Raw genomic sequence first — 15,636 nt, forward strand, 5'->3', positions numbered from 1 at the left:
GGTATGGGAGCCACCTCCTGAAGCGACGGCACAGCGTGCTACATACCAGGGCCCGGTCTGTCTCTGTTATCTGATCCTTGACCTCGAGTCTATAGGGAGTTCACTTTGCATGCATGTATACTCATACTCTCGCACTGAGCGTTTTATTCTCACGTCTCGTACTCTGTATTTTCTGGACACCCTATTCCATGGGGCAGGTTTGGGATTGGACGAGGAGGGTGGATCCAGGAGGGGCTAGTCAGTGGTTGGCCAGCTGGAGCTTCGTCTAGGCTTTATTACTGTTGTTTGGGTTTATACAGCTATTCGATTTGGTTGTATAATATTGGATAATTACAGATTCCTTTACTTGGGATTGTATAATGTTATTGGTTTCCGCAGTTTTATTCTGATATCTGTTTTATTAAGTTAATTGCATGCCTAAGTTCTGTTTAGTAGGTGATCCGGGTAAGGGTCACTACAGTTGAGCCAAGAAATCTAGGAATGATATTTTGCTATTAATTTATCCATTTCAGAGTTGATTGGAGTTGATTCGGTTCAAGTTGCAAGAGTTTGAATTATTGATAAATTCGGTTGAGGTTGGTTCGGTTTTGTTTGTTTTAGAATGCCGAGTTGATCGAATGGATTCACTTGAAATTGATTGAGTTAAATCGATTCAGGGACTTGAGATTTCCGGAATTTAAAATATTGAAGGTATGAGCCGACAATAGAGTTTGGGATTGAATCCTTGAGATGGTATGATATTTCTCGAGCCCTAAACCGCACACTTGCTTTCTTATTCATTATTTGATTATGTGATGGTTATGATAGAATGAAATATGTTTTCTTGCCGTAGCTCGATGACTATCGATATTGTCATTCATACTATTTACATTATTTGAATGAGATGTTTTGAATTGCATCATCTCATTCATATGAGCCAGATTTCTTTGAACTTTGATGGCAGATTTTCCTCTATTGCAGTAGACGTTTGTGTCTATATTTGAGTGGCATAGGTGAAAGAGTGGGTGCCCGGTTAGCCAACTTGTGGGGAAGGGCTTTTATGATTCTATGTATAAACAATCTTCGTTTAATATAATTTACATTCATTAATGGAATTTTCTTTGTCTTTCTTCATATTGTTATATTGTGATATACTATTGTTGTTTTGATAAAGACCTTGAATATACTATAGTGTAAGTAAGATGAGATAGTGAATAAAGAGAGATCACTATTGTGAAACACATCTTATACTTACTGTATATTCTAAACAGTTCCTAGTCAATTGAGTCATCCGCTAATAAGGATAAGGATCGCTCGAGATTAAGACTAGCATTTGTGATGCCAAGTACCACGTTTCATTGGTAATAGACATGAAGATGTTCAAAACATACAAATGGATATTCATATAATGAATGATCGAACTACCCTTTTCGGACTTTCCAGGTGGTTATCACTTATCGAGTGGATAAAGTCCGCGGTTTTGGTTGTACACCATTAGTCTTTACTACTTGAAACATCATTGAGACTCTATATGCTAGTACTGTACTTTGACTCGTTTACCGACTCTATTGGGGTCATCAGGTGTCGGGATTGGGTACAGTTACAACACATATAGGAGTCAATGCTTTGTTGTCAAGGATTCACCACATACTTGCGAGTGTGGATATCCTATGTGATCTGAGGAGATATTAGTGTAACAAATCTCTGGCCAGAGTACATGATGTGCTTTAAGAAATGGTTTCCTAGTAGCACATGCGATGTCACTATTTGATCTTCAAGATGAATTGCATAGTTGTCGAATCTCGAACGACTCTCGATGTACCAATGGTTGTTGATTCGATCAGGATATATGGATGAAGGGACCGTACTATATGCTAACCAAAATCTACTGGTTCTTGCAGGCACTTTCAGTGATACCTAGGGAATCATGGTGCTATGTTGCTAGGCGCTCTTACCATGATTCGATGGGTAAGTCGGAAATTGTTGTTCCAAGTCACAAGGAGTTGTGAGCCCACGGCTAGCTGTATCCCTGAACCATTGAGGGTCACACAAGTAATGGATTACTAAACCCCGTTGAGATAGTTAAATTTAAAGAGTTAAATTTAATGAAAGAGAAGTTGGACTTCTTAACTAAAGGGAGTGGAATTTCCTAAAATGACATAGGGATGGACATTTTTGGAAATCACTGAATTCGGATTCAGAAAAATTATCTTGACTTTAAAAGATGCAGAAATGGTTTCTGTGAAAATTAGTAAAATCAGTTTATTAATCGGAGTCACGATGAATTTTATATTAATTTCTATAATAACAGGCTTGGCTTGTTGGGCTTAAGTTATGGATTGTGGGCCCTAAGGAGTTAGTGTCCTAATACAATTATAACTTAATCTAGTCTAGAAATTATCTATAAATACATGTGTAGTGTTCGAAAAATACAGTGCATCCATTCTTGCAATTTTCGAAAATACTGCATAATATTTCATGGGGAATTTTTGAATTCCTCTGTCCCTTTTGAGATAATTCAGTCTGTAATTTTTGTGAAAAATTACATTCTGAATTGACAGATCAAATCTGTTTATTCTCTTCGATAAACATCTGATTGGTTTCTAGTGCAATCAATCAGAGGGTTTTAGTTTTCTATTCATGGACTTAATTCCGGAGGTTGATCGTGATAGTCATCGGTTCCCGGGATTTACAAGAAGAGCAGATTAAATTCTGTTGGAGTCCATAATGTAACGTCCCATCTTCTCAATCAAAACGTTACTCAAACATACTTACTTAAAGATTTGGTAAAAATAAAAACTTTGCGGAAGCATCATCTTATTTATTAAAATAGCGTATAAAATGTGCACAAAATAAAATAGCATCTAAAAATATTTGCCAAAACATGACCAACAACTAAAAAAAAATTTAAACTTGTTTGCCTCTCATCAAATAAAAAGGTTTAAAACATCTTCCATTCTAAAGCATTAACACTCATGCATTGCCCATTAGACCGACCCTGCCTCTTCTTCATGTCCGCCCACATAATCATCAATAAAAGCATCCACATCATCATTACCTGCACCATTCAAGTATAGTGAGTCGAAAGACTCAACAAGAGCATGCAGAAAAGGATTTTCTAACTTTAAAAGGAAACATTAACTTAAACTCCCATGCAATAAACATAACTTTAATATAGCCATATCATAAAATATTTGGGGAGATGAAGTATGAGTAGTGTGGTAATCGTCATAACGAGCCATTCATAGTTTATTGTTGATCAAACAAGCATATGGCATTAAGCCCGCAAACTTTCATTCTTTGGATAGCCACTTCGGAGCTCAACCCAAAGTGCATACCCCGTATAACCATCCCGTGAGCCATGTTTGGATAGCCGCTTCGGAGCTCATCCCGAAGTACATACCCCATATAATCACCACAAGACGCATAAATCATCAAAATATTTTCCATGCATCATATCATTCATCTTATCATGTCATTTTCATAAATCTCGTACATGCTCATAAAGTTTCTCGTGATGCATCATGCTTAAAATCCGTCAAAATATTTCATGAGAAGTTAACTTTCATGAGAAAATCACATATTCATGCAATACATAACCTGACTGATCCACGCGAGGCATTCCATCCGTTTCGGACCTTGAAAACTTTAAAATTCTTCATGAACATTCTTAAAAATAATTAAAATACATTAAAGTATAAAAATCATGATTTTTAGGACTCAAAAACTCATAAAATGGGGCGGGAATTTCGAACCTGCGGCGCGGCAGCGCGGCCGCGCGCTCGACCAGTGTGGGCGCGCCTCCTGCTTGCAAATTTACGTGACACAGGCGCGGGCGCACTGCCTAGCAGCGCGGGAACGCCTCCTGTTCGCTGATGAACGCGACGCAGGCGCGGGCGCATTGCCAGGCAGCGCGAGCGCCCCGTCGCGTCTCCCTTTTCCAAAAACTGATCTTTTCTGCATTTTCTCAAAACCCACAATGCTTTGAGACGATTTTTCCATCAAAATATCATTCTACAACATCATAAACTCAAAATAAATTATACCAATGCATCAAACATTTCAAAGATTTTGAATCAAAACCTTCAAAACTACTTTTACTCAAAAATCTGATTTATTGTCTTCAAATCTTTCAAAACTCGATAAACATGAACCGAACACCTCAGAAATGCTTCACGTATCACAATCAAACAACATAATCATAGAATTTTTCAATAAAACATTCATGGATCATCAATCAAACACCTAGGGTTTTACCTTGAAAATAACTATATTCTTGAATGGGTTTAAAAAACAGTAAAAAATTGCCTGGATTGATTCGATTGGAAATAACCTGAGTGGTAGGACGATCTAGCCTCGAGCCTCTGAAGAACCCTAGCCTTGATGCAGTGTTTGAGGAGGATTTTGAGGAAGAAAGGTGAGCGTTCAAATGAGAGTTCAGAATAAAATTTCTGAATGCTTTTCTTTTGTGACTAATAGGCTCCAACACGGCCCATTAGTTACATTTAAAAATCCTTTAAAATTTTACTCCCCCACTCAATAAAATACATTGCATCCCTTTAAACTTAATTTAACATTTTTTTAACTCGTTTCAAGGCTAGACTCGTGCCTACGACCCAAAATTAATACCAATCTGAAAACTTTAAAAAAAAAATAACATAGAAATCACATAATTCCAGGCATCCAGTAAATCACATAATTCCACATAACAATTAAATATTCTAAATAACCTGCATTAAATCATATAATTAAATTAAATAATCGTGATTAAGCTAGTGGACTTTTTGGACCTTACAACTCTACCCTCCTTAACAGAATTTCGTCCTCGAAATTCGACTTACCAAACAGTTCAGTATAGCGTGCTCGCATATCTTGTTCTGTTTCCCAAGTAGCTTCTTTAACCAACTGGTTGCTCCATAATACTTTCACCATTGGAATCTCTCTGTTTCTCAACCTACGAACTCGTCTGTCCAAGATTTGAACAGGCATCTCCTCGTAGGACAAGTCTGGCATCCATTTCACTGGCTCATGGCGGATAACATGAGAAGGATTTGCCACATACTTCCTTAGCATAGAGATATGGAAGAAATTGTGGACACCCCCCAAGTTGGGTGGTAGTGCTACTCGGTAAGCTCGAGCCCCAATTTTTTCTAGGATCTCAAAAGGTCCTATATATCTTGGACTCAATTTACCCTTTTTTCCAAATCTCATAACACATTTCCATGGTGACACCTTTAAAAATACATGGTCACCTACTTCAAACTCCAAATCTCTAAGTCGCTGGTCGGCGTAACTTTTCTGTCGACTTTGAGCTGTCAACATTCTGTCTCTGATCTTAGCTATTACATCCACCGTTTGAGTCACTATATCTGGTCCAAAAACAGCTCTCTCTCCAACTTCATCCCAGTGCAAGGGAGTTCTACACCTTCTCCCATACAATGCCTCATAAGGAGCCATGCCAATAGTTGCTTGATAACTATTGTTGTAAGTAAACTCCACTAAAGGTAATTTCGATTCCCAATTCCCTCCAAAGTCGATCATACAAGCTCTCAACATTTCTTCGAGTATTTGGATCACTTTTTCTGACTGACCATCTGTCTGAGGGTGGAAAGCTGTACTGAAAGCTAGCTTTGTTCCCAATCCTCTATGTAAACTTCCCCAAAAGTTTGAAGTGAACTTAGGATCCCTGTCATATACTATCCTCGCTGGAACTCCATGCAATCTGACAATTTCTCGAATGTACAGCTCTGCATACTAATTCATCGAGAAGTTATTCCTCACTGGAATAAAATGAGCTGACTTAGTTAACCTGTCAACTATCACCCAAATCGAGTTCATCCTTCGCGGTGAGACTGGCAATCCTACTACGAAATCCATAAATCCTACTACGAAATCCATAGTGACATCTTCCCACTTCCATGTGGGTATTGACAAGGGTTTTAAGAGTTCCGCTGGCCTTTGATGCTCAATTTTTACCTGTTGACAAGTCAAACATTCACTCACAAATTCTACGATATCCTTCTTCATACCTGGCCATCAATATAAGGATTGTAGATCCTTATACATTTTCGTACTTCCTGGATGAATGAAATATGGAACAGTTTTGGCTTCAGTCATCACTTCCACTCTCAATGAGTCTACTGCTGGCACCCACATTCTACCTCGGCGATGAACAATTCCATCTTTGACAGTGTACAATGTACCACCCTTGGCTTCATCTCTGTTCCTCCACAACATCAACTGTTCATTAGAAGCTTGGCCTAATCTGATTCTCTCAAGCAAACTAGGTACTACTGTTAAGGCTGCTAGAGTGCATACCTCCATTGGTTCAAATACCTCCAAACTCATACGTGCAAATTCAGAAATCAACTCCTGCTGCACTGTCAATTGGTTCAATGTTGCAGACTTGCGACTCAAGGCATCTGCTACAACATTAGCCTTACCAAGATGGTAGCTAATGTCACAGTCGTAGTCCTTCACTAATTCCAGCCATCGCCTCTGCCTCATATTCAACTCCTTCTGAGTGAAGAAATATTTTAGGCTTTTGTGATCAGTGAAAATCTAACACCTTTCGCCGTACAAGTAGTGTCTCTATAGCTTCAAAGCAAAAACAACTGCCGCCAACTCAAGATCATGAGTCGGGTAATTCCTCTCATGGACCTTCAGCTGTCGAGATGCATACGCTATTACTTTATCATCCTGCATCAACACAGCTCCTAATCCACTCTTAGAAGCATCAGTATAAACCACAAAGCTGTTGGAAAACTGGCGTTCAGATCAATCACGATTGATACCCGGTGCAGCGGAAGTTTAAAAATTTTATTATGGAACAATTCCATATTGTGGGTATCAACCGTTCAACGATTAAATTTAAGTGTGTGTAAAATTTAAATAACAATTATTAAAATTTTACCTTCAATCTCGAATCGAGATTATTGGACACCACACAGATTTCTCTGCGCTTCTTGTATCTCCCTGGAACTGATGAATATTCTGTCCTTCAATCAGGTCCACGAATGGAGGTTTAATCCCTCTGATAGATTGCACTAGAAAATCTATCAGAAGTTTTCTACGAAGAGAATAAACGAATTTGATTCGCTATTCCAGACTGCAATTCAAAATCACAGACCGGAATTTCTCACGCAGAGAAGGGAGGGGGGCGGCCGAAATATTTGAGAGAGGAGGCTAGGGTTTTCGAAATTTTGCTCTCAAAATTATGACCAGTTGTGTGTAATTTCTGTACTGCAATAACTTATTTATAATGCAGGCCACTAACACCTTAGGGCCCATTAGTCATAAGTTGAGGCCCGACAAGCAAAGCCCGCATGTTCAGAAATTAATATAAAATTCATCGTGACTCCGATTGATAAACCGATTTTACCAATGTGCACAGAAACCATTTCTGCACATTTTAAAGTCAAGATAAATTTTCCTGAATCCGAATTCAGTGGTTTCCAAAAATGTACATCCCTATGTCATTTTAGGAAATCCTACTCCCTTACTCTTATTTAAGAAGTCCAACTTCTTTATTCATTAAATTTAACACTTTAAATTTAACTATCTCAACGGGGATTAAAAAACTCCATTATACTCCTTGTCTTTGAGTGTAACCTTTCGCCACCAATCGCGCCTTGTAGGTCAATACCTTACCATCAGGCCCAAGCTTTCTCTTGTAGATCCATTTCCACCCTATTGGAACAATTCCATCAGGAGGATCTACTAAAGACCAAACTTGGTTTGTATGCATTGAATCCAATTCAGACTGCATAGCTTCAAGCCATAAATTTGAATCCGCATCAGAAATTGCTTCCTTGAAGTTTCTTGGATCACATCCAATGTCGGGTTCATCTTGATCCCCTTCAAGAAGAAGACCATATCGAACAGGAGGTCTAGAAGTCCTCTCGGATCTTCTAGGTTCAGGCGTGTCCGGTAATGGTTCCTGAGGCATAGAATCGTTATTTTGTATTTCGGGTTCTTCTCGAACTTCTTCGAGTTCCATCATCTCGCCTTTCTTATCCAATAACAACTCCTTCTCCAAGAAGGTGGCATTCCTAGAAACAAACACCTTTGTTTCAGCAGGATAATAGAAATAATATCCGATTGAATTCTTCGGATACCCTACAAAATAACATAAGCTGGATCGACTATCCAACTTATCTCCCACTGTCTGCTTCACGTAAGCAGGACATCCCCAAATCCTCAAGTACGAATACTTAGGAGCTTTGCCATTCCATAACTCGTATGGTGTTTTGTCCACTGCTTTAGTGTGGACGTTGTTCAACAACAATACCGCCGTTTCAAGCGCATAGCCCCAAAACGAAGGTGGAAGCTCAGTGAAGCTCATCATGGATCGAACCATGTCCAACAAAGTTCGATTACGACGCTCCGATACACCATTCAGCTGTGGTGTCATAGGAGGAGTCCACTGAGAGAGAATCCCATTCTCTTTTAGATAGTCCAAAAACTCGGTACTTAAGTATTCTCCACCTCGATCCGATCGAAGTGCTTTAATACTTTTACCTAGCTTGTTTTCTACTTCAGCCTTGAATTCTTTGAACTTTTCAAATGCTTCAGACTTATATTTCATTAAATATAAATACCCATACCTTGAATAATCGTCAGTAAAGGTAATGAAGTAGGTGTGGCCATATTGAGTCCCAACTCTAAATGGTCCACAAACATCTGTATGGATCAAATCCAACAGATTTTGACTACGCTCAGGCTTCCCCTTAAAAGGAGATTTAGTCATTTTCCCTTTTAGACAGGATTCACAAGTAGGTAGAGAGTTAATATCAGACATATCAAACATGCCCTCTCCCACTAGCTTGTTCATCCTCCTTGAGGAAATATGACCTAGCCTAGCATGCCAAAGGTTCGCCGGGTTTTGACTATCGATTTTTCTTTTGTTTGTTGTTGCCGGTTTATCAATATAATTTATTGGAACGTCTTTCAGTTTTAAGTTGTATAGATCGTTTTCAAGTTGTCCATTTCCAATCAAACATTCATTCTTGTAAATATTGCAAATCCCATTCACAAAATTGCAAGAATAACCATCTCTATCTAGCATAGAAACAGAAATAATGTTTTTTATTAAATCTGGAACAAATAAAACATCTCTTAAAAATAACTTAAAACCGTTCTGCAAAATTAAACAAACATCTCCAATGGCTGTAGCTTCAACTCTGGAACCATTCCCGAGCCTCAGCTGGGTCTCACCCATTCTAAGCCTGCGACTTCTTGTCATCACCTGCAAATCATTGCAAATGTGAGATCCACATCTGGTATCCAATACCCAAGAAGTAGTATTAAGTGAAATGTTTATTTCAATATAGAACATACCCTTTGCAGTTCCCAACTGCTCTAGATATTCCTTGCAGTTGCGCTTCCAATGACCGGGCTTCTTGCAGTAATGGCAAACATCCTTGGATTTTCCATTGTTTGAAGCCTTTGTCTTGTGCTTCTTCTCGGGCTCGACTTTCTTGGGTGGGGCAGAACGTTTCTTGCCCTTCATACTTGGCCCCTTCTTAGCAGAAGATGAGGAGCCCACCAAGAAAGCTGGCTTATCCTTCTTAAGTGTGGATTCATATGTCACAAGCATATTGACCATCTCTTCAAGGGTGGCCTCTATCTTGTTCATATTAAAATTTACCACAAATCCGTCAAACGAAGAAGGAAGAGACAGAAGCAGTAAATCCACGTTGAGTTCATGCTCCAACACCAAATCAAGAGTTGCTAACTTCTGTATGAGCCAAATCACTCGTACCCCATGATCACGGACCGAAGTCCCTTCACGCATGCGACACGTCATTAGCTCCTTAACAGTAGCGAACCTTTCAGCCCTCGATTGAGCCCCAAAAAGTTCCTTGAGTTGAGCGTGAATATCAGCAGCATTCACGGTGTCCTCAAATCGCCTCTGGAGTTCATCAGACATCGAGGCTTGCATATAGCATTTGGTCTTGATGTCATGGTCCCACCATGCATCAAGTTTGGCCAATTCCTCCGGACTTACGTCAGCTGGTGCTTCCTTCGGAGGTTATTTCTCTAACACGTAGAGCATCTTCTCCGAAGTCAAGACAATCTTCAACTTCCGGAACCATTCCGTATAGTTTGCGCCAGTTAACTTGTTTTGTTCGAGGATCGAGAATAATGGATTACGCGAATTCATTGTATGAAATACTGAAAAGAAAAACAGACATATATCAATGATTGTTTAAGCAATTTACTAAGACATAAAATAGGCGAATTTAATTTTATGAATCTCACTCCCACTATTTTAACGATTTCACTACCCTCTAGTGAAAACGGGAAACTTTTTCCTTAGTGAGAACATGGAGTCCAATTGACAAACTTATGGTCCCGAATAATATCAGCCAACCATAATTCTCAAAAGGTAGAGCCCAATTGCTTCCAAAGCAACCCCCATGTGTTTACCTCATGTCCAATAAGGGCCCAATAATATGACGCCGTTTAAAATGACATGTCAAGATGACCCATCAATATTAAGTTGTGATGGACGGTCGCCATGTGGATCCCCCAATAATATGAGCCGATCCCATGGGAGTTCCACCCAACTTACAACATGTGTCGATCCAATGTACAGCTTTCCGACGGACGGGCCCCCCCAATAATATGAGCCGGACCGTATCCGCGGGTAGCATCACATACATTGACCGTTGATGGAAGGTAGGAACATTTAAACAAATTTAAATTTCCTTTATTTATCTTGATATCAATTTTAAATCATATTTAAAATGAGGGATTTTTAATTATAAAAATTTGTCTCATCAATTTCAAATTATTGCATGCTTGCCGGATTCACGCAATTATGTCTAAAACATGCATACAATCATAATATCATATTATATAGGATGATCGATTCCATTTCTAATTGACCCGTGGTTGCCAATCACGAGTCTTAGTCCAATCCTAGATAATATGCAGTATGCAATGCAATCCTATTACATGTGCTTCCAATTTACATTTCTTCTGTCTTTATTGTCTGCTGGGCCCACCATCTTCAAATCTTGATCTCCCACTAAATCTAATGTATTTACAATAAATAACAATGACAAGTAGGGGATACATTTTTAGGGGTGGGAACGGGCCATAAACCAAGCCCACTTTTATTACATATGACATTCATACTGGGCCATAAACCAGGCCCATTAATAAAACCAACAACAATAAAAACAAATGTAAATTCCTAACATACACCTACAAAATTGGTCATGGCAATCGATCATCCTTATCCAATAACATTTAATTCAAAATTAATTTATTGGATAACATGCAGTGACAATTCAAATTTAAACAGGATAAAATCATATTTTATATATAAAATCTCATTTTACATATAAAATCATATTTTATCTCTTTATCAAATAAAATCATATTTTATCTACAAAATCCAATTTTATGGATAAAATCATATTTTACTCAATATATTCATAAGATCAAATCTTATCATCAATTGTACCAAAAATAATTGATTTCAAAATTCAATTTAAGGATAAAATATTAAAATTTTCCAAAAATTCAAATTTATCCAAAAATCAATTTTAAAGTTTACGGACTCGAACAATTCGATCCGAAATCTCGTGAACCAATCAAAAACAATATTTGACCGGACCAAAAATAAAATTTTAACACATTAAAATTAATTTTAAATAAAAATTTAATTTTTCCCGCGGGCCGCCCGGGACACTCCCGGGCCGGCCCGCACCAGTGGGCGCGGGCCGGGGCAGCCCGGCTGCCCCTTTAGGGCAGCAACAGTTTCTGCCCTGGCGGCGCCTGGCGCCGCCCTGGGCGGTGCCGAGCATCGCCCATGGGCGGCGCCGTGCGCCACCCTGGGCAGCGCCCAGCGCTGCGCTGGGCAGCGCCGCGCTGGGCAGCGCCGTGCGCCCCCCTTAGCGCCGCCCGGGGCAGCAACAATTGCTGCCCCACCGGGCAGCGATCCAATCGCTGCCCGGGTTTTGCCCCGAAAATTTTTTTTTTTATTTAAAAATATTTATTTTGTTTCAAAAACCGAGACTCAAAAATTTTTGTACAATCGATTAATTTAATCGTTTGATCTGAGCAACCTGGCTCTGATACCACTGTTGGAAAACTGGCGTTCAGATCAATCACGATTGATACCCGGTGCAGCGGAAGTTTAAAAATTTTATTATGGAACAATTCCATATTGTGGGTATCAACCGTTCAACGATTAAATTTAAGTGTGTGTAAAATTTAAATAACAATTATTAAAATTTTACCTTCAATCTCGAATCGAGATTATTGGACACCACACAGATTTCTCTGCGCTTCTTGTATCTCCCTGGAACTGATGAATATTCTGTCCTTCAATCAGGTCCACGAATGGAGGTTTAATCCCTCTGATAGATTGCACTAGAAAATCTATCAGAAGTTTTCTACGAAGAGAATAAACGAATTTGATTCGCTATTCCAGACTGCAATTCAAAATCACAGACCGGAATTTCTCACGCAGAGAAGGGAGGGGGGCGGCCGAAATATTTGAGAGAGAGGAGGCTAGGGTTTTCGAAATTTTGCTCTCAAAATTATGACCAGTTGTGTGTAATTTCTGTACTGCAATAACTTATTTATAATGCAGGCCACTAACACCTTAGGGCCCATTAGTCATAAGTTGAGGCCCGACAAGCAAAGCCCGCATGTTCAGAAATTAATATAAAATTCATCGTGACTCCGATTGATAAACCGATTTTACCAATGTGCACAGAAACCATTTCTGCACATTTTAAAGTCAAGATAAATTTTCCTGAATCCGAATTCAGTGGTTTCCAAAAATGTACATCCCTATGTCATTTTAGGAAATCCTACTCCCTTACTCTTATTTAAGAAGTCCAACTTCTTTATTCATTAAATTTAACTCTTTAAATTTAACTATCTCAACGGGGATTAAAAACTCCATTATACTGTGTGACCCTCAATGGTTCAGGGATACAGCTAGCCGTGGGCTCACAACTCCTTGTGACTCGGAACAACGATTTCCGACTTGCCCAACGAATCATGGTAAAGCGCCTAGCAACATCGCCCCATGATTCCCTAGGTATCACTGATAGTGCCTACAAGAACCAGTAGATTTTGGTTCGCGTACAGTACGATCCCTTCATCCATATATCCCGATCGAATCAACAACCATTGGTATATCGAGAGTCGCTCAAGATTCGATAACTATGCAATACATCTTGAAGATCAAATTAGTGACATCGCATGTGCTACTAAGAAACCATTTCTTAAATCACATCAAGTACTCTGGCCAGAGATTCGTCACACTAATATCTCCTCAGATCGCATAGGATATCCACACTCGCAAGTATGTGGTGAATCCTTGACAACAATGCATCGACTCCTATATGTGTTGTAACTGTACCCAATCCCGACACCTGATGACCCCCATAGAGTCGGTAAACGAGTCAAAGCACAGTACTAGCATATAGAGTCTCCATGATGTTTCAAGTAGTAAGGACTAATGGTGTACAACCAAAACCGCGGACTTTATCCACTCGATAAGTGATAACCACTTGGAAAGTCCGGATAGGGTATTTCGATTATTCATCCTATGAATATCCATTTGCATGTTTCGAACATCTCCATGTTCCCTACCAATGAAACGTGGTACTCCGCATCGCAAATGCTAGTCTCAAACTCGAGCGATCCTTATCCTTATTATCGGACGGCTCAATCGACTAGGAACAGTTTAGAATATACAGTTACTATAAGATGTATTTCATGATAGACATCCCCATGTTCTACCACATCTTACATACACTATAGTATATTCAAGGTCTTTATCAAAACAACAATAGTATATCACAATATAACAATATGAAGAAAGATAAAGTCATTGCCATTAATAAAAGTGTAAATTATATTAAACAAAAGATCGTTTGTACAAAGAGTCATCAAAGCCCATAGCCACAAGTTGGCTCACTGGGCACCCACTCTTTCAAAAGCGACCCGTGCCTTCGAGAATTGCTAGCACTAGCGCTGAAATCAGTCTTTCCTTCAATTCTGTAAAGCTCTTCTCACATTGTTCTGACCACACAAACTTCACACCTTTTCGAGTTAAGGAAGTCAGCGGTAGGGCTATCTTGGAGAAGTCTTAAATAAATCTCCTGTAGTAGCCTGCTAAACCCAAGAAACTTCGTATTTCTGTAGCATTCTTTGGGGCAGCCCAATTACGAACCGCTTCCACCTTCGACGGATCCACCTCAATCCCCTTAGCTGAAACTATATGACCCAAAAATAAAATCTGCTCCAGCCAGAATTCACTCTTACTGTAATTAGCATACAGTTGCTTTTATTTCAAAATTTGCAACACCGTATCCAAGTGCTGACGATGCTCCTCCCTACTGCGAGAATATATCAGTATGTCATCTATGAAGACTATGACAAACTGATCCAAGAAAGGTTGAAACACCCTGTTCATCAAATCCAAGAACACAGCTGGTGCATTGGTCAACCCAAACAGCATTACCAAGAACTCATAGTGGCCATAGCGAGTCCTGAATGCTGTATTCTGCACATCTGCATCCTTTACCTTCAGCTGATGGTAACCTGATCGCAGATCAATTTTTGAGAACACCTCTTTCCCTTGAAATTGGTCGAACAAGTCGTCTATTCTGGGCAAAGGATATCTGTTCTTCACTGTAACATGGTTCAGTTCTCTGTAGTCAATGCCCAATCTCATTGACCCATCTTTCTTCTTGACGAACAACACCGGTGCACCCCAAGGCGATACACTTGGTCTGATGAACCCCTTATCCAGTAATTCCTGCAACTGATCCTTCAATTCTTTAATCTCGGTCGGTGCCAATATGTACGGTGCCTTAGAAGCTGGCTTAGTTTCAGGCAACAATTCTATCCCAAATTCTACTTCCCTGACTGGAGGCAATCCCGCAACATCATTGGGAAAAACTTCTGAAAAGTCCTTCACTACTTCCACTTCCACAAGTTTTGGTCGCTGTACCTCCAGATCACCAATTAGACTCGCAAGAAAGCCTGTACACCCATTAATCCATAATTGCCAGGCTGTTCCTGCAGAAATCATACCTGGTGCGTTCATCTTAGAGGTTGTGCGGAACGCAAATGGTTTCCCATTCTGATCTTTCAATTAGACGGTTTCCCGTTTGCAGTCAATAATAGCCTCATGCTGAGACAACCAGTCCATCCCAAAAATCGCATCAAAATTCACCATTTTCAAAACAATAAAATCTGCACACAAAACTAGACTCTGCATCTGAACTTTGCAATTTCTTACCATACTACTACATTCCAGTTCTTCTCCTGAGGGTAACGACACACAAAATTTTGAAATAGATTCATCCGGCAAGACCCCCAATTTCATCATAAAATTAACAGATATAAAAGAGTGCGTAGCTCCTGAATCAATCAACACGAAAGAAGGTAAACCAGCGATACGGATCATACCTGTGACAATTGCAGAATCTGGGTCAACCTGATAGTGAGTCATAGCAAACACTCTTCCTCTGATAGGATCCTTTGACTGCGGGCAATCCTTGGCGAAATGCCCTGGCTTCTTGCAAAGAAAGCAAGTATTGGTCCCAAGCATGCATTGACCTGAGTGTGGCTTCCCACACTTTTGACAGATAGGTGCATTCGCCGGCCTTGGAGCAT

At 39.6% G+C, this 15,636-nt stretch overlaps 1 protein-coding gene across 1 annotated transcript; it reads right to left on the reverse strand.

The window, feature by feature from the left end:
* Positions 1-15,112: 15,112 nt before the first annotated feature.
* Positions 15,113-15,636, reverse strand: LOC140889382 (uncharacterized). The gene is made up of 3 exons (XM_073297095.1): positions 15,580-15,636; positions 15,430-15,538; positions 15,113-15,381 (listed from the first exon to the last, which is right to left on the reverse strand). Exons 1-3 carry the CDS (start codon positions 15,634-15,636, stop codon positions 15,113-15,115), a joined length of 435 nt encoding a protein of 144 aa, XP_073153196.1.

Source organism: Henckelia pumila, chromosome 3 (genome assembly GCF_033568475.1).
Source record: "Henckelia pumila isolate YLH828 chromosome 3, ASM3356847v2, whole genome shotgun sequence".
Taxonomy (NCBI): Eukaryota; Viridiplantae; Streptophyta; class Magnoliopsida; order Lamiales; family Gesneriaceae; genus Henckelia; species Henckelia pumila.